Raw genomic sequence first — 17,823 nt, 5'->3', positions numbered from 1 at the left:
AAGAGTGATCGCAACGGGAAGACTTCGTGCTGAGGAGTGGGAAGAGCCTGATACTAATACTACAGTACTTTGAAGGCAGCTGATAAATGGATGTATTGGATTGCTCCTAAAATTGTGATTGTTGCGAATATAAAAGAATGAGCGCTTTTCCATTGGGCACTCTGCCACCTGCAGGCCGTATTCCCTATCCTCAAAGCATCTGCAGTACCTCGAGAGTATTCAATACCACAAATAGCCACCAGGCTTCCAAGAACTCTTGGAGCAGGCCCTCAGATCGGCTGCTTCGGGACATCCAAGTCCGCGCTGTGGACACTGAGGTGGGCGATTGTCTTTGCAATGGAATAATTTGTTTCCTGTGGTGATTATTTGCACCTGTGGGGAAGCCTTTGTATTAAGATTAACCTACTGATCACGCAGGAGGAGATTGATCTGGACGTCTCTGTGGACCGCGGCCTGCAGAAGCTCATAGACACAGCAGGTGCAGGTGCATCCGTGACAAGCCCTGGCTGGCTCACGCAGCTCGGCAGACTCTGGGGCGGCAAATCGGTGCGCCTTCTGGATCTGTTGCATGCATCAGATAGCATGCATGCGCCACCATCTACACAAGATCGGCATCCAAGCCTATGGTGCATTTGCTTAGTGCCGTGCTCTTGGTGACCTGAACAAGATATGGCGGTGCATTGTACAGGATGTGCCAGTGGCAGATGCAAAGCCAGATGACATCAAGGACCTGCTGGGTGGTGCGCTGTTCAAAGCACTCTACAAGTGGATGGAGGAGACAGGGCCTGTTTACCTGCTCCCAACAGGTGCGCGCCTCTTGCAGCTGCACCGCATATCATACCAATGATGGCATCTGCCATACGCGCCATGACGTAATACGCATGCATGCAAATATGCCATGAGAGCCCAAAGGGCCACGTGTACGGACATGAAGCAAGGGAGAATGTTGGAGCATGTGCAGGGCCTGTGTCCAGTTTCCTGGTGGTGTCAGACCCGGAGGCGGCCAAGCATGTGCTGCGGGCTACTGACAACCCCAAGAGGCCCATCTACGTCAAGGGCCTTGTAGCAGAGGTGCGCTCCAGCACAGACACAACAGCTGCACTGGGGAGCCGACTCCTGACACAGAACATCGCTTGGGGGCTTGCTGTACACTATCTGTTCATGAATTACTTGGAAGCCAGCAAGATTCAATAAACATCAGGCCCCCCCGAGCTTCGTGATCGAGCTGTGGAGATGGAGCATCACGGACAGTGTGGGGATTGTGCAGGTGTCAGAGTTTCTATTTGGGGACGGCTTTGCGATCACGGGGGGCGACAATTGGCGCGTGCGGCGGCGGGCGGTGGGCCCCTCATTGCACCGCGCATATCTGGCCGCCATGGCCGACCGCGTGTTCGGGCCCTCGGCGCAGCACCTGGCGACAAAGCTGGAGGTGCGGCCCCTGACCAGCCACTGACTAGCCTTCTGCTGACCATTACAGTCCCCAGTTCGCTGGAAACCAGGGTCTATTCATGACAGCTGCAATGAGGAGCACAGGCCCACTATGGTGCATCAGAGCAGGAGCGCAGGAGCTGGTGAGATAATCTTCCTCCTCGAGCACAGACCATCTGCCATCTTCACACTGCATCAATTCAATAAAGCAGCCATGTGAAAGTACAGTCTTCGAGCTTAGTTGTGAGGTCTCACATTCAACCAATTAATTCTCCTGGGTGCGCAGGGAGTGGCTGCTTCAGGCGAGAGCATAGACATGGAGGCATGCTTCTCGCAGCTGACGCTGGACGTCATCGGCAAGGCGGTGTTCAACTACGACTTTGACGCCCTCAACACCCAATCACCCCTCATCCAGGTGAGCGCCTTTCCCTCCTGAGGAGTGTCCTGCCGCCTCCAAGCAATCAATCGTTCTGTAGACATTTCTGCACACCCCAGCATTTCATGTCCCCTTCCTCAGTTTTTCCCTTCCCTCCCCATTGGTCCTGGGTCAAAATCCATCTGGCTTCACGCTTGTCCAGTTTCTATGTAAGTCTGTTCTCCTCTTTCGTAAGAATCCTCTGCGCAGTTGGATTCCGCAGCTCCATCCGGCCAGTATGTACCTCATTGTGGCATGGCCTGCATGTACTCATACACTCGTGTGCACTCTGTAAGATGCTCACAAGGATGCTTGAGGTGCTGGCGACATGTGCTGATACGTGAGCACATGTTGCAGGCGGTGTACACGGCGCTGAAGGAGACGGAGCAGCGCGCGACGGATCTGCTGCCGCTCTGGAAGCTGCCTTTTTTGGCGCCGTTCGTGCCGCGGCAACGCAAGGCCCTGGAGGCCGTGGAGCTCATCCGCGCCGAGACCGAGCGCCTCATCGCGAAATGCAAAGAAATGGTCGACGCCGAGGAGCAGGTGGGAAACATGCATGCATGCTTGGCCTTCCACGACCAGCGTTCCAGTTGCAGGCTTGAGCGTGGGAAGAGATAGTGTGAGTCTGACTTGCCTTCTCCTGGCAGGCCCACACTTGTGCTCTGTTTGTGTGTCCTCCTTTGGCATGATGTCTCTCCACAGCGATTTGGCCCACACAGACAGGCTGGCCCTTTCCCTGGGCCACTTCAGCAGAGGGAGGTCTGTGGTTGATCCCCAAGAGTGTTGTGGCAGCTTGCTTTGCAGTCAGGGTGCCAGGGTGGCAGCAGCGGCCCACCTTTTGCAAGCAATAGAGCGCCTGCTCACTTTTCATCCGTCCTTTCTCGCCGGGCCATGCGCTTCTATCACAAAAGCCTCAAATGACTCTAGCAGGATCACAGCCCAATGAGAAAGCATGCAGAACGGCTCTTCTGCATACACACCAGTCTCCCTCCGTTAAAATAATCTTGATGGATAGGGCCAGTGATTGTGCGCTGATGCTGTGCCCTTAAAACGCCTGCGCAGGCGCAGTTTGGCGACGGGTACATGAACGAGGCGGACCCGAGCGTGCTGCGGTTCCTGATAGCGTCGCGCGAGGAGGTGTCATCGAGGCAGCTGCGCGACGATCTGCTGTCCATGCTGGTGGCGGGGCACGAGACGACCGGCTCCGTGCTCACCTGGACCCTCTACCTCCTCGAGCAGAATCCCCGTGCCATGGCCAAGGTAAAGAATCACTGCATCCCTGTAAAGATACACAAGGTGTTGGTAGAAGCTTTACTCCTGCACCAGCCATATCATCTACAGATTGAGAGGAACCCCTGGGATATGACAGTGCAACACATGGCTTGGATGAGAGAACCCATACATATACAGTCCAGTATACCTGGCATTGTAAGGACCTTGCTCGGCACTAGCCAGAGATTCCGCAGAGTAAGAGCAATCGGGGTATGACAGGGTGCAAACAGGTGCATGCAATGGCCAAGGCATGCCGCCGGATCTCCGTGCCCGATTCCCATTTCATGCATATATAACTTGGCCCTCTTGCTTGTCATCCTGCAAAGATGCTTGTGCCCCGTTACCCCCCAGGCAGCTGCACTTTTTCCTCTTCCTTTTAGACCTGCAGGTATTTTTGTGCTTGTGGTCACGTCCAGAACAGAGGCAACTTCCCGGCAAATGAATATGGCAACTGCGAAAAGATTGCCGATAAATTGAATTGAACAATGCTTGAAAGGCCCCTGGGTGAGTAAGGTGTTGTCGCATAAATGCCATGACGCGCGGTTTGTTGCTGGGAGTAGTCTGTTAGCTTTGCTGGCGCAGGCGCGGGCGGAGGTTGATGCGGTGATGGGGGACCGTGCGGCGCCGAGCGTGGAGGATTTCATGGCGCTGCGGTACGTGATGCGCTGCGTGAACGAGAGCATGCGCCTCTACCCGCACCCGCCCGTCCTCCTGCGCCGTGCCCAAGTCGCCGACACCCTCCCCGGTGCGCATGCGCGCCCTTTTAAGTCCCTTTCCTTGGCGCCCAAATCTTTGCACTTTTTGTGCAAGGTCTCGGGGACTTCCCCTCGCAGGCCGTGAACATGAGACCATTGCCACAGTTGCGTCTATTCCCCTCCTATGAAGCCCGTTTCCAGGCTGGAGATTTCCCGTCTGCTGCTGCAGCTTCTGGCGTCCCGGGCTTCTTGCCCCTGACGGCCTGCAGAGCGTGAGCCCGACGATTGTGCATTGTAGTGACTGCACCTGTCTCCCTCCTTAGGACCTCTCCAGCACGGAGATGTCTGAAGTACTGGTGCATCTTTTTGGACCTCTCAGCACAATAGGACATGGTGCTGTCCCGGGAGTGTCCCTGGAGTTGTGTGGATCGGCAGCCCTGCTTGCAGCTTGGCAGTCAGAGGCACTGCACATGCTATCGCGTGAATCTCTGCATGCGCTATCACTTAGAGGCAGTGCGGGAGTGAGCATGAGCTGGGGTCTGCAGGCGGCTACTCGGTGCCGGTGGGGCAGGACGTGATGATATCGGTGTACAACATCCACCGCAGCCCCGCCGTCTGGGACGACCCAAATGACTTCCGCCCAGAACGCTTCCCCCTCGATGAGCCCGTGCCCAGCGAGCAGACCACCGACTACAGGTGTTGCTCACGACCACTCTGCTTGCTGCATTGCAGATATTGCCGTGCTGCCTTTTCAGACTCCTTGTCAAATTCTGACAACAGAAGCACTGCACAGCTAGCGATGTGGCAGAGCTTGCATGAGAGGCGGATAAATTTTGCATTTGCACTGCCTCAGAGGCACCGATTGCACCACTGTACACACGCCCACTGTCAAGCTGCGGTACACATGCATTACCACTGAGATGATACCGTATCAACAATTTGCACTGCCAGATGGTGCCGCATGCAGGAGTGTGATCCAAGATTATGGCAAAAGGCTTAGTTGTGTGCAATGCAGGTTCATACCGTTCAGCGGGGGCCCCCGGAAATGTGTGGGGGACCAGTTTGCACTGATGGAGGCCGTTGTGGCGCTGGCAGTGCTTTTGAAGCGGTTTGATTTTGAATTAGTGCCAGATCAGGACATTGGCATGACCACAGGAGCGACCATCCACACGCAGAACGGGCTGTTCATGACTGTGCGCGAGCGGGCCAGCGGCAGAAGCCAGGGCAGCAGCAGCAATGGTGCCAGTAGTCTTGAGCCCGCAGTAGCTGCAGGGGCGGCTGCTTGATGCACCTGCCAATTGATAGACAATAAATGCTAGCAGTCTTGACATGCAGCTTGCTCTGCATACAAAGCTTGCCCCTGGCAGGCAAGCATATCATACCTACTATCAGATACTAGCAAGTGCTCGGAAAGTGGGCGCTGGGGCCGTGCATGCGAATGTGGAAACGTCCACAGGGAAATTGCACTAATGGCCAGATCTAGATAGGGCAGGAGATTTTTGGAGATCCGCAAGGTTTAAAAACTTTTCAAGCCAATTTGTAGCTCTGTCAGAAGATGGGTTTGTGATGGTCAAGATGCCGCATGTCTCTGGAAGGTCTTGAGGTGGCAAGTAGTCGCTCAATCTCTTGAAAGCATCAGAGCAGTGCTCTGAGAGATCTCACAGCAACGCATGCGCATGCAAGACGCGTGAACATGTGGGCGGATGCCATCATGGGTACATGTTGCATGAATTCACGCATATGCATACCATTGATCATAGTCACTGCGGTGTCATGCACGTATGTGAAAGAACTCATTGAACAAAATTAACTTACACCATGTGAGTAGTCTATTGGCCCCAAAGCAATCCAAGCGACCAGTACCACTCATGGTCTAGATATAGAGATCATATAAGTTCCAGATCTATAGAACTTGTTGACACAAAGCAAATAAAAGTCTCCGGTGACACCAACTACATCATGCGATGGGAGGACCATCACACTTTGTCTTGCAATACCGCCAGCAAGACTGCTCACTGTCAACATATGTGCGCTAGCTAGTCACATTCATAACTTATCGCTCATGAGACTGGAAGACAGCATATATGGGTCTGATTGTGACACGAGCCAACCTTATCAACCCACCAATCACAACTTTCCAAGCGGCAAATCCGATTTGCAAATCCTTCACGCAACAAAAACCCCTCCCCGCAACCTCCTGCCAATCAGGATTTGTCCTGAGCATGCTGCCCGGTATGCAAACTCCTCATGAAACATAACCTCATTATATTTCATGAGGCCCTGTGAGCTCTCTGATTAGCTTGTGCCAACATGCAGGCCTGATCAGCTCTCAACTAGATCAAACAGATTCAACCATACCATCGGAATGCACACCCCAGCCTTTAACGCTGAGCGCTCCACTGGGCCTATGGCTGCTTCAATGACAGAGGGGGGATGCAGAAAACAAACACAAAGCAAAAGGTGACAGTCCAATGCACTGCACTGTTGGGCCACTTAATACAGAAACTCATGTTCAAGGCTCACTACCGTTCTTGTGCTCTCAAATAGTAGCGTGGGTAATTGGGCCTTGTGCAGAAGTGCATCTGAGATCAGAGTCTGTATGTCATAGTGCCCTTTTCTGCGTTGGAGATCCTCATGTCTCAAGGGGGGGCCCTGTATCGTACACGGCCGCACAACTTCCGCCTCAAAGAAAAGAATAGTGATCGCCACAATCCCACAGCAACCATACTGCTGGAAGCTTCGCAGACCAGAGAAATTCCCTGCCAGCAATCCACTGCAACCAACCTTTTTTTTGTACAAATCCAATAATACCTGCGCCTTCCATACGCTAACCTCCCTCACAAAAGCGCCTTGTGATGACTATTGCAGCTGGCGTGGCAAGGACCCACACAAAAAGAGAAATTAAATTGACGGGCACTGCACGGAACGTGTTCCTGAGAATAACACATAGAGCAAGAGCAGGGACGGCAATACGGCAGAGACATGCAGATGCGGACAATACTCAAACGACCAGACTCAAAACTCTTGGCTGCCTCGGTGCTCCCAGAACTTCCAACCAACTTTGAGACAACCATGCTCATCCCCTTGCCTTGCTACCCTTCGTCCCTCTGCCACGCCATGCCCACCCATAACGCAACTCCATGGAATGCCACCACTTGCACAACAGAGCCTTGCCCAAGATCCCGATACCACCAAAAGACGGCAGCACAAATCGGCTCCCGCTGCTGCTTTTAAAAACTTGGATCTGCGCTGAGAGCAGCCTCACTTCGGCCACAGCAATTGCCAGACTTCTGAAGCGCCCTTACTCATGCTATCAAGTGAATTAACGCGGCGATAGCACGTTCTGCAGGTCTTGATTGAGGCTGACGCCAAACTGCGTTGAGGTGCCGAGCGAGTTGTCCTGAGTGTCCTGCAGCGATGACTGGATCGATCCCCCGGGCGTGAACCTGTGCTCCGCAGACAGCACACAACTGTCCCCAAGCGCCTGCTGCCCCTGCGCACACCACACAGAACGCAGCATTAAGCACGCTGTACAAAGTAAGTAACATTCATATATGGAGCTACATGGAGCTGAATGCAATGTGAAAGAAGGTGCGCGTCCCAGCAAGCACCAGTGCGACAGTGGCAAGCCCTCCAGTCTTCAGACCAGGAAACGAAAGGCGCCCTCGGCGGGAATGGGCATGTGGGAAATGTACAGTTTTCAGGCAAAGAAGCTGCAGATGCAGCAGAGCACACATTGCAGATCCTCCACTACAATATGCCACTGCACATGTGTAATATTACAATAGAAGTCAAACTTAAGGTTGAAACTGTAGTGCACAGGATGATATGTCCCACCTGGCGGTTGGTGGTGATGGTGCAGGAGGAGGAGCGGGCCTCCTTGGAAGGCGGCCCCTGCTCGCCACCGGAGCGGCCACCGCTGCCCCCCGTCGTCTCCCCCTGGTCCTCCACGCCGCTGGTCTTGGGGGACTGCGCCAGCTGGCGGAAGGAGGACATCCTGCCGCCCGAGCCCAGCCGGTCGCTGAGCGGGCATGCGCGCATGCTGCCGTCATGTGCCGAAGCGCCAGCTTGGCGGCCTTCGCTGCCGGCGCTTCCCAGTTCGCTCATTCCGCTCCTTGCAAAGCCCCCCTCACGCAGGAAGTTGCCTGCAGTGCGCGCAGCTGCCTGTCAGCCACTGGTGCCGATACACTGCAGGCAGACCCTAATATGCACACATGGACAGTTGAGCCTGGCCTTGAGAAAGCTGCTCGTCAGGGGCTTTCTGGGCAATTCAACGCCTTGCAGCGGGATGCTCCTACCAGGACCGTTGGCCTTGTGTCGCTGCAGGCAGATCTGAACACGCAGAGAGCACATCTAGGGGAGCAAGATTCAAGGAGTAACAATGGCTGCGAATTTTGATCGGTGGGTGGGCGGGCGCACTTGGGTAGGCGGGCCGGGCGTGGCTGGGCTGCGGCCGGTGCACTCGGCTGGGCCGCATGTCGGTGCTGCCGTCCGTGTTCTGCGCGGACTGCTCTCTGCTGGGCAGGCCGCTGGGCATTCCTCGCTCCACTCCGTTCATCGACGCTGTGCCTGTCACCACACCAGTCAATCAATCAAACCCCAGGCATTTCATGCCGTGCATGCTTGCAAGTCTGCTGTCTGTGGATGGCAGTTATATTACTAAAGATTCCACCTCTCAGTTTGCACAAATTCTGGGCAAACTGGCACAACTTTTCAGAGATTCAACATGACATCCCTTTACATGTAGGCTACCCACATGAGAAAGTTTGTGACACCCACCTGCATCTCGGAGCCGCCCAAAGCTGCGCTCTCCTTCGTCTGTGAGCTGCTGCTGCTGCTGGCTGGGTGCCTCGCGCGATCCCAGGCCGCTGAAGCCCGAGAGGTTCCCCACGCTGGGGGGCCTGTACAGCCCGGGCCCCCCGCCAAATGGGGCCGGCCCGGGGGGCGGCAGCTGCACGCCAGCGGGCAGCCCAAGCTGCCCGCCCATCTGCCCCTGCATCGCAAGCATCTGATTCGCCGCGACCGCATTCGCAAAGTGGTTCTGCATTGCCGCGGCGAAGGCCGAGGGGTCCAGCGGGTTGTACGCCCCGGGGAACATGGCCGCGGCGGCCGCCGCCTGCTGTTGCTGCTGCTGAAGCAGCACTGACATGCCTGCCAGCTGCTGCGGCGTCAGAGCGCCTGGCCCGCCGGCCGACGGCATGCCGGGCAGCCCGCCAAAGCCGAACGGCGGCGGCAGCCCAAATCCGCCCTGCGCGGAGTAAAAAAAGGCACGTCAGCAACAGCATTCTGCACAGATGTGAGTGACAAGTCCTGCCAAAACTGGCTCTCAAAATGGATGAACAGACAAAACCACGATACAGCTAGCTTCTCAAGGGCTCCCTACGGAGTATTGCAGTGTCTAATAATTCACTACCGGAATATCTCCTGAGGGGTAATAGAGATGACTCTAGCTACTAGTCACACCGCGGTTGATTTTTCAATGTTCTTGATGGCACAAAATAATATAGATATGGAATACTGCAAAGCCGGGCGTTGGCAGACCTGCTGCTGCAGCGGAGGCGGCCCAGGAGGCCGCCCGCCGAATGCCGCGGCCATGTACATGGCTGCCATGGGGGGCATGCACTGGCCCCCGACCGCAGCCGCCTGCAGCATGGCCTGCAGCACTGCCGGATGCGCGCCGGGCGCCGGCATCTGCTGCTGCCCCTGCATCCACTGCTGGTACCCCAGACCCTCATCATGCAGGCCCCCCCCTCCTGAAGACATCAGAAAATGGAAGTCAGCCGCTGGTGTCCTGTCCTCCATCTGAGCCTCCTTCTGAACGGTCACATGTGCGCTCACAAGGGGCTCAGGCCTGTGATGCACGCAGGTCCCGGAATGCTCTAGAGAGAGCATTCTCCTGCTCCAAGTTGTTGCACGTCCTCTCACAAAGCTCAGGCCTGTTATTTAGGCAAGGCTCACAAATTTGCGCCGAGAGTGAAATGAAGGTGTGCAGCGCGCACCCTTGAGCCTGTGGACGTCTGCTGGGCCGCCGCCTCTGCTGCCCTGCATGCCTCCAGCAAGCAGATCGCCCTGTCTGCTCTGCTGGAACATCGCTGCCTCCTGGCCAGTGCCGGAGCTGGGTGCCTGCAGGAGCGCAGGAGTAGATGTAGAAGTAGCAAGATACTTTCTTATCGCTATGGTGACGCACAATTGCCTTGCACAGATTACATATGCCATCAGAGACTCCAGCGTCCAAATGTGAGCTGGGTATCTAAGCAGCAAGACGTCCTTCCAAGGCAGGCCACGTCGTCCCTTGTGCTATCTGCTCACCGCTTCCGGTTCCGGCGCCATGTCAAACAGCGACGATCTCCGTTTCCGATTGTGCAGGTTCAGCTGGCGGATGAAATATTTCTGGGCGTGGCTGGCGACCTGCGTGGGCGTCCTGGTCTGCACGAAGTGCCGGGAGATTCCCCGCCAGTCTCCCTGCGCACCGAACACCAGGGGCTCGCACCAGGCTCCTTGGAGGAAGTCATGCCTCGGCTTTGCACGTGATTGCTTTCAGGCTGTTTCGCGAGCAACAGAATTAAGAGCGAAAGTTGGTGATAACGCGGCTGGGACACCTTGCCAAGCTTCTTGAGGCCGGCCAGGAAGTTCCGGTGCTCGTCCTCGCTCCATGGATTGCCTGCATGCACATAGCTGCGCGTGAGCAACGTGTACACCGGTGCTGGGCCTGGCCTCCTGCACGGGTTGTTTCGGTCTGGGCGGACCCCACCTCGCCTACGCTGCCGCTGGTCGTGGTGGCTCTGCTCGGTGCCGGACTCGGAGTCATCCGACCTGTTTCCGGAGCTGTGGCTGCGCTTCGAGCCCAAAAGGCTCGGCTTAGGCCCCGGCTGGCAGGAACCGAGGCCCGGCTCGGGCGCGATTCCAGGATGCTGCATCACCCCGTCCGCTCCCTGCCGTCCGTCTGCCGTGTTGGTGGTACGCTCATGATTATATGGGGCAATTTCTGTGAGCTCCCTCTGCATGCTCTGGTCTCTGCTCTGGAAAGCAGGGTGATGGGATGATAGATTTTCTGGGTGCTCGCTTTTGACCCACTTAGCCATCCGTTCGGCGGCGAACCATGTTTCAAAGGTCCACGTTGCTTCCTGAAAGAAACGCGATCCGGAATCAGATCTCCGATTCTGCCAAGTGTACTTTTTCCAAACCCTCGGTCGATACATTGTTGCGCACCTGAGTTTTCATTCCGTGCCGGGTTTACAGCAATCATAGGCATACCGTAGATGGACATGAGCGCAAGACGGCTTGGGCGCAGGTCGAGGGAGCAGATCAGTGATCACAGTGGAACGGTGCCCAGAGCGGATAAGCCTATCCTGTTTTCGATAGGACTACGATGATTTAAACGGAAGCCCGAGCTTCAGCATTGCTCACAACGCCAGTGCACACCTTGCAAGCACAAAGAGCCGGGCAAACTAGTCCCGCGCTGGTATTCAGAGTAACATTACACACACATGCCCTACAGCACCCAATTCCGATATCAGGACATCCCATTGTATATTTGTTCTATTTTTCAACTTACTTCCATCGCAGCAACCATCGCAGATGCGAGGCCTATAAGAGCAACCAGCTCCATGCTTCCCCTAGTACCTAGTACTTCTCATAGGATACAGACCACGCAGCACAACCCTGCCAGCCGTGACAGACAGGGTCACCTTGCTGATCTGATGTGCTGCAGCACCTCACTCCTCAGGTCCGTGTCCTCAAACAGCGCCTCGATCTGCGGCCAGAACTATCAATTTATCATTTGTTGAACACTGCATGATCTGACCTGCGCACTCCTTCACTGTACAAGCTGCTGTACAGCACAGCATGCAAACATTAAGTACTCTCAGCAAAGGCCCCTGATGACACTGTCTAGTACGCTTGTCCAGAAGTGTGTGTGGCACGCTTCACTGGCAAAAGTAGAAACCGCTCTCTGAACCATAATCGATATATCACTTTAGGCGGGTTCTGCTGTGCAGCCATCCCCGGCAGGACTTGATCAGCTCTGCTCCCGAGAGAAGGTGTGATCTGACTGACCGACAAAGAGTTGGAGACATCAGGTTCTTACCAAGTGCACCACTTCATCTGCAGTAAGCCCGGCCCTCTCCAGGCCGCCATCCTTCCACCTCTGGTCGATCTCCAGCAAGCGCGCGCCCATCACAAACAGCACCTCCTGCAGCAAACATCAGCAGCCTGAGCAAGGAATACCCCTCTGCTGCGATCTCTATGTACACCAGCTTGAAGATCCATTCGGCGAGCAATCCTTGATGAGCCAGCAGATGGTGACAGTCCTGACATCTGCAAGCTGGGCAGCAACGCTGCTGCTGGAATAATGAACCCAAGAGTAGGCTCATGCTTGCAGGAAGTCAGAAGCTGAAATTTTGACCTTCTTGGCTCGCTCTAAGGCCTCAAACTGACTTCAGCTAGCCTTGCAGTAATCCCCTCCTTCCACTTGTAAAACAATGCGTAGCGGGAGGGAACAGCGCGCACCCGCAGCTTGGCGAGCGCGGGCGCGCCGGCCTCAATGGCGGCCAGCAGCGCGTCGCGGTGGGGCGGCGGCTGGTCGAGCGCCCCGGAGCGGCCGAGCGCGGCGGCCGCGGCGTCGTCGGCCAGCGGGCCCAGAATGCGTGGCAGATCCTCGCTCTCCTCCACGCTTATGTCCCGCAGCGCCAGCAGCTCGCCTGCCATGTCCAGTACTTTTCAAATATCATTCAAAGTTAGACCCTCATAGTGAGCCCTCATGGTCAACAAGGGGCCGCGGCTAATTCTGGGACACAAGCAGTCGCTTCAGGTTCCATCAAGCCCAGGCTCAGCGCATCTGCAGAGGCTGAAATATTACAAAGGATGCCACATTCAAAGTTCCCTAAAGGCTTGCCCACAATCTTCATTAGGCTGAATGGACAGTCTAGTCAGCCCACTTTATTCTGCTGCGCTCTGCTGCCCTATAATCCCCGCGATTTGCATATTGCAAAGCAGATATGGTCGCTGCACTGTGTCTTGATGTGCACGCACCCACAGCTCGGTCGGCCAGCGTCTGCACGACAGTACCGGCCACGCGCACAAACTCGCGCGGAGCCAGGACGCCGCCCATAACGTCCCCCATCCGCCGCAAGGCATGCAGCGCCTGCTGCACCACCTGCACGCACCACATCTATCCTTCAATGCATTCTGTGGCCATATATCTTAGGCACCCACTCCCATGGGCCCCGCCGGAGTGTGCGGGCTGCTGCCTGATGCCGGTCAGGCAAAGCCTGTCGGTTCCCCATGGAAGGCAGCGGCTGTGGCAGAAGTCAGACAACTGCGTTATTTCGGCAAGTATAATGTAGATATACTCAGAGGAAAGGGACCGCGAAGGAAAGGCGAGCAGCACCTTGCGGGCGGCAATGCCTCGCTGGGCCACATGTAGCCTGGAGAAGCCTTCTGCCGCGTCCAGCACGCTCGCCACCTCACCAGCCTGCCTCTCCACCTGCACAAGAATTTTGTACATTCTGTCTCTTGCCCCTCCTATTTAATGCTCCTGACACTCACCATATGCTCACCACACCATACATGGCACGGTTAGAGGAGGCCCTGATTTCATGGAGGGCTTCACAACGTCTGTTAATTGCAATGCGACACCCTAGCAGCTAATGTCATAAATTTCAATTCTTCTCATGCACTGAACAAACAAGATCTGCAGGCCGCATGAAGCAGAGCGAAAAGGGATGCCACCTCCTCCTTATTCTAGAAGATCGTCAAGCACGCATTGCAATCTATTGCGCTAACATTGTTGAGCTGGTAGCAGTGGCCTGATCCTTGCAGGCCCCAAACACAACGGCCACTGAAGGAGTCGCACCTGGGCGTCTAGAACGGCCGTCCCGGCGGCGCGCAGGCGCAGGGCGGAGTCGATGAAGTGGGAGGGGGCGGAGGGCGCCAGCTGCGCGAGGGCAGGCGCGAAGAGGTAGGGCAGGCTGAGCAGCTGCGCGGCCACGTGGTGGCAATCGTTGTGGAAGAGCGCCGCCGGCTGCGGCACCTGCGGTAGTCGCCAGATGCACCCACTCAGAGCCTTTCTCTCCTGCTTGTCAGCTTCCAGGATGCCTGGCCTTTGTTCCTGCAAAAGCTGTTTGTGAGGAATTCTTAGCCTGCTCCAAATGGCTGCTGCTGCGTGTGCAGAGACGCAGCAGAACCCTCTCGCAAGCTGCGCCTTCCAATGTCACAAAGAGGCGCAGGAGGCAGCTCTCACATCCTCAAGTGATTGAGTGGGGAGAGCAGCCTTCTGGTGATATTTGTGGGAGACGTTACACAGCAGACGCTCCTGTGTAGATCATGGCAGATTATGCAGTTCTCCTTGAAACTGAGGGCAGACAGGGCACTCAAAGCAATCAAATACAATCTGTAGGTCGCCTTGCAACCCCACAACGCACGGCAAGCAGGCCATCGCGCCTGCAGCTCCCGGGCTCGCACGGAGGGCGGCAGTGCTCCGGCCAGCTCGGCCGCGTCCTGCACGGCGGCGGCGAGCGACTGCGCAACGGCGGGGCTGCCGGATTTCACCGCCTCCTCTAGTGCCCCCTGCATCAGCGCAACCAGCGCTTCCGCCCGCCGCGTTATCCTGTACCGCCCTGCACCGGCAGAGCGAGCTCGCTGAAGTGTAGGGTTCAGGTACCTAGGTCGGGTGTTTTGACTCGTCAGACAGACTTCAAGTTTTGCCACGACCTTGCTGGGTCACATGTCAAGACATGCTTATGACCGCAGGAATGGGGTGGCAGATTTCTGGTCTGTCTGATAGAACACCATGTCAGGCTTCAACAATGCTGGCATACTACCTAAGAAGAGTGAAAAACGCTCATGCACCCACTCGGAAAGTGGGAGCTTTCCCAGAGGAACTTGGCTTTAGGCGCCACACCTGTTGCAAGGAGGGGCCCCTCCTCCCCTTCCGCGCCCCAATTCAACGGCGCTTCTGCCGAGGCAGCTCCTGATGCACCTGAATCCCCTGCAGTTGCAGATTTTACTGTCAAGATTGTCATCAAGGCAGTAAATTGAGGGTCTCTCATTCTATTATCCTGAGTAAGTTTGCACAAGCCACAGATCAGATGCACTTCCGTCAACCGCCCTGCAAGCCCCGTTCCGACAAGGCAGCGGTGAGGTATCACCGAAAAGAATGCTGCATCATGACTTATCATTACTCATCGACGCGCAGCTGCCCGGCCAGCAGGCGCTCTTTCAGCGCAGCCACAGGGTCACGGTTCAATTGCCTCAATTACCCCATACACCCCCCGCAATCACCCCGTTCCACAAAACGCATTTGCTGAGAACCATCGCACACAATTCTGAAAGATGACTAATCACTGACTCATCGCAGCGCACCTGCCCCAGCCAGCAGGCGCTGCTTGAGCGCGGCCACGGTGTCGCTGTGCACCGGCATCAGGATTAATCATTTATTACTTGTCACAACGCACCTGCCAGCAGGCGCTGTTTCAGCGCGGCGACGGCGTTGCGGTTGACCGGCAGCGGCTCGCCGGCCTCCACCGTGTCGGCATCGGCCGCCATGAGCGCGTCCCGGGCGGCGGCAACCACGCGCAGCCGCTTGGCGTGCAGGAATCGGTCCAGTGCGTGGCGCACGTACTGCTCTATGCGGCCGCGGCCATCCTCGTCCCGCGGCACAAACCTGGCCGAGAACGGTTAATTTTTTTTGCGCCATGACTTGGAGAAAAGAATGATCACTAGCGGTCCATCAACGGCAACAGGTATTACTCACAGCAGCAAGTGTATCAACCGCCCTCCCTTTCAATAGAAATCAAGTGCAATCTGAATGACAATTGCGCAAAGTGACCCCAAAGATTGATGGTCAACACGGCTTGTCAAGGGGTTCACACTCGCGGATGAGTGGTGGTAATAGTTATGACCCCTTTGGAAGATCACACGTACCCAAGGGAAGCAGCCTGGCTCTCAAAACGCTGGGCGGCCTTGCATACCAGCTGGAAGTGCTCCAGCTGCGAGTCATCCTCGGGCACCGCTGGACTCAGGCAATTTTCTACGTAGGCTGCCGCCAGCCTCGGCCATACAATGGCGCCCAACAGCGCTGCTATATCCTTCTCGCTCCCAAAAGCTGACTCTGTTTTGCAGCAATAAAATCAAGTTCCGCTCTCTGATCAGCCCCCCACGTTCCAAGTGCAAGGCAATCCTTTATCATCCAAAGAAGTTGTATTGGAAGTTCGTCCCTAACAGGTAAGATCCCCTTGGGGTGAGGGTATTCAGGGGCGAGAATACAAGCGATTGATAGACTGCCTAGAACACGTGCAGCAGAAAGGGGATGAGTAGTGAAACACACCGTCAGTGCCTGGACAAGCTGGCAAAGAAAACCAACAGACAAGGCTACAGTGACATTAAAAAAGACCTGGCTAGGTCTGTAGGAGTGTCTTTACATACAGAAGAAAATTCAAGCAGGGGTCAGAACATTCAAGCGAGGATCTTTGCTTGCCTGCAACAAAGCGCAGCACTGCCAGCAATGCGCCCTCCACGCTACTGTCTTCTTCTGGGGCAGCCCCGTGCTGTCTGCTCCATTGCAGCATCCTCGCTCCTCCTGCCCCGTCGCTGCTAGACTCACAAACAGACACGCCTTGTGATGCTACAATGGGCAGCAGGGCCTGGGAGAGGAGCATATCCCCAACAGCCTGCAATCCACAGCGCTTCCTTGCTGAGACTTCACTTAGTATTCTCCAAAGAAGACCACTTCCAAAGATCAGCACTATCACTGGCAAAGGCACAGCTGTTTAGAATCTTCACCAGCATCTGCGTTGGGGCAATCTTTAGGCTGTCTCAGCAATGATGGCTGCAATCCTGTACCTGCCTCTGCAAAGCAAGCGACCAATGCCAGTGCTCTTGGAGTACAAGATCTCCTGGGCCGGGGGAGGATTGTTTTGTAAATGCACTACATTTACACCGTGAGGCAGCCCTTCCTCATTTGCTGGCACTGCCTTGTATGTCTTGCATTCTACGTTTATCGAAATCTGGATTGATCTTTGAGGGAACCCACCTGCAGGTGCTCCTCAAGGTGATTCATGAGCTGCAAGGCCTTCCAGACCTGCGCTGCAGCCCCGCCATCCCCCACCGTCAGCTGGCAGGCATCTGCATCCGCTCCTATGACACCCCTTGCCCTGCCAGCCAATGTCTGCGCACATCAACATCCTGTGAAGACTCCTTCAGCAAGCGTAAGTCAGCAAGAATAATGTCAAATGCGTTGGTATATTATGAGAAACGGAAGCTTATTTTGCTCAAAAAATTCTACTGATGCTGGGGAGTGTCAGGAGAACCTCTCACAGACCCACCTCAAGCAGGGCATTAGACCGCTGCTCCGCTGCAAACTCCCTCTGCTGCTGCGCCTCGCTGTTGGCAGGCTGGCCTGCAGGGCTAGCAAGCTCCACCAGACATTGGGCAGCCTGCACAAAGTCACCTGCAGCAAACATTCCCTCAAGTCAGAGGGAACATTTGCACATGCCAAGCAATTTTGTGGGTGGAAGGCCTGCAGCTGGGGATGAGACAAGTACGAGGTGTGAGCTTGCGAAGGAGCATGCCTGTGGCGACGTGGGTGTCAAATTCCTGCAAGCGCTGCTGAAGTTCTGCCAGAACATGCACAGCCTGGGCAGCGCTCTGAGCCTCCTCAAGCTGAGTGCTGATGTGGCGATGCTGCTCTGCTAGTGCTACTAGATCACCGCCCAAAGCTTCTTTCTGAGCAGATATGTCCGCTAGGACAGCCTTGCTTTTGCCTGCAGGTATGAGCACTTTGTGTCCTGGCACCGATCTTCTCGGGAGACCGGGATGTCTGTCAGATCACTGAGGCAGGTTTACAAGCGCGCTCACCTGCACCTTGTAGCCTTTCTAGAGTGCTCTGATCGCTCAGTTGCTCCAAAAACGCATCCAGAACCTGCATGGAATGCAGAAGCTTGGGCTGTCTCTGATGACAAGGACAAGATCCGCAGGTCACGATCACCGATTGGGTTCATCGCATCGATTTCGCAA

General features: G+C 55.7%; 3 protein-coding genes across 3 annotated transcripts; 1 reads left to right on the top strand and 2 right to left on the bottom strand.

The window, feature by feature from the left end:
• Positions 1-86: 86 nt before the first annotated feature.
• COCSUDRAFT_63212 (CYP97C3) lies at positions 87-5,096 on the top strand (the record flags this gene model as incomplete). Its single annotated transcript, XM_005648174.1, has 11 exons — positions 87-92; positions 418-546; positions 689-806; positions 962-1,071; positions 1,268-1,429; positions 1,715-1,843; positions 2,201-2,386; positions 2,906-3,103; positions 3,698-3,860; positions 4,356-4,506; positions 4,826-5,096. The coding sequence occupies 11 exons, from the start codon at positions 87-89 to the stop codon at positions 5,094-5,096; spliced, it is 1,623 nt and encodes a 540-aa protein (XP_005648231.1).
• A 508-nt stretch (positions 5,097-5,604) lies between these two features.
• COCSUDRAFT_53431 (hypothetical protein) lies at positions 5,605-7,915 on the bottom strand. Its single transcript, XM_005648173.1, has 2 exons — positions 7,648-7,915; positions 5,605-7,303 (listed from the first exon to the last, which is right to left on the bottom strand). Exons 1-2 carry the CDS (start codon positions 7,860-7,862, stop codon positions 7,072-7,074), a joined length of 447 nt encoding a protein of 148 aa, XP_005648230.1. The 5' UTR covers positions 7,863-7,915; the 3' UTR covers positions 5,605-7,071.
• Positions 7,916-11,494: 3,579 nt separating this feature from the next.
• COCSUDRAFT_63210 (hypothetical protein) lies at positions 11,495-17,734 on the bottom strand (the record flags this gene model as incomplete). Its single annotated transcript, XM_005648172.1, has 14 exons — positions 11,495-11,563; positions 11,897-12,001; positions 12,319-12,509; positions 12,841-12,964; positions 13,199-13,294; positions 13,664-13,840; positions 14,272-14,426; positions 14,711-14,797; positions 15,264-15,472; positions 15,733-15,919; positions 16,331-16,478; positions 16,841-16,975; positions 17,133-17,257; positions 17,665-17,734. 14 exons carry the CDS (start codon positions 17,732-17,734, stop codon positions 11,495-11,497), a joined length of 1,878 nt encoding a protein of 625 aa, XP_005648229.1.
• Positions 17,735-17,823: the final 89 nt, after the last annotated feature.

This window comes from Coccomyxa subellipsoidea, assembly GCF_000258705.1.
Source record: "Coccomyxa subellipsoidea C-169, whole genome shotgun sequence".
Taxonomy (NCBI): Eukaryota; Viridiplantae; Chlorophyta; class Trebouxiophyceae; family Coccomyxaceae; genus Coccomyxa; species Coccomyxa subellipsoidea.
This window is presented reverse-complemented; position numbering and strand designations above follow the sequence as displayed.

What these genes read in the sequence shown, in the direction of transcription:
- COCSUDRAFT_53431 (XM_005648173.1), bottom strand. Translation starts at nt 7,862, where the DNA reads ATGACGGCAGCATGCGCGCATGCCCGCTCAGCGACCGGCTGGGCTCGG. An exon ending in CCATCACCACCAACCGCCAG is followed by an intron (nt 7,304 to 7,647) that starts GTGGGACATATC and finishes TGGTGTGCGCAG; the next exon opens with GGGCAGCAGGCGCTTGGGGA.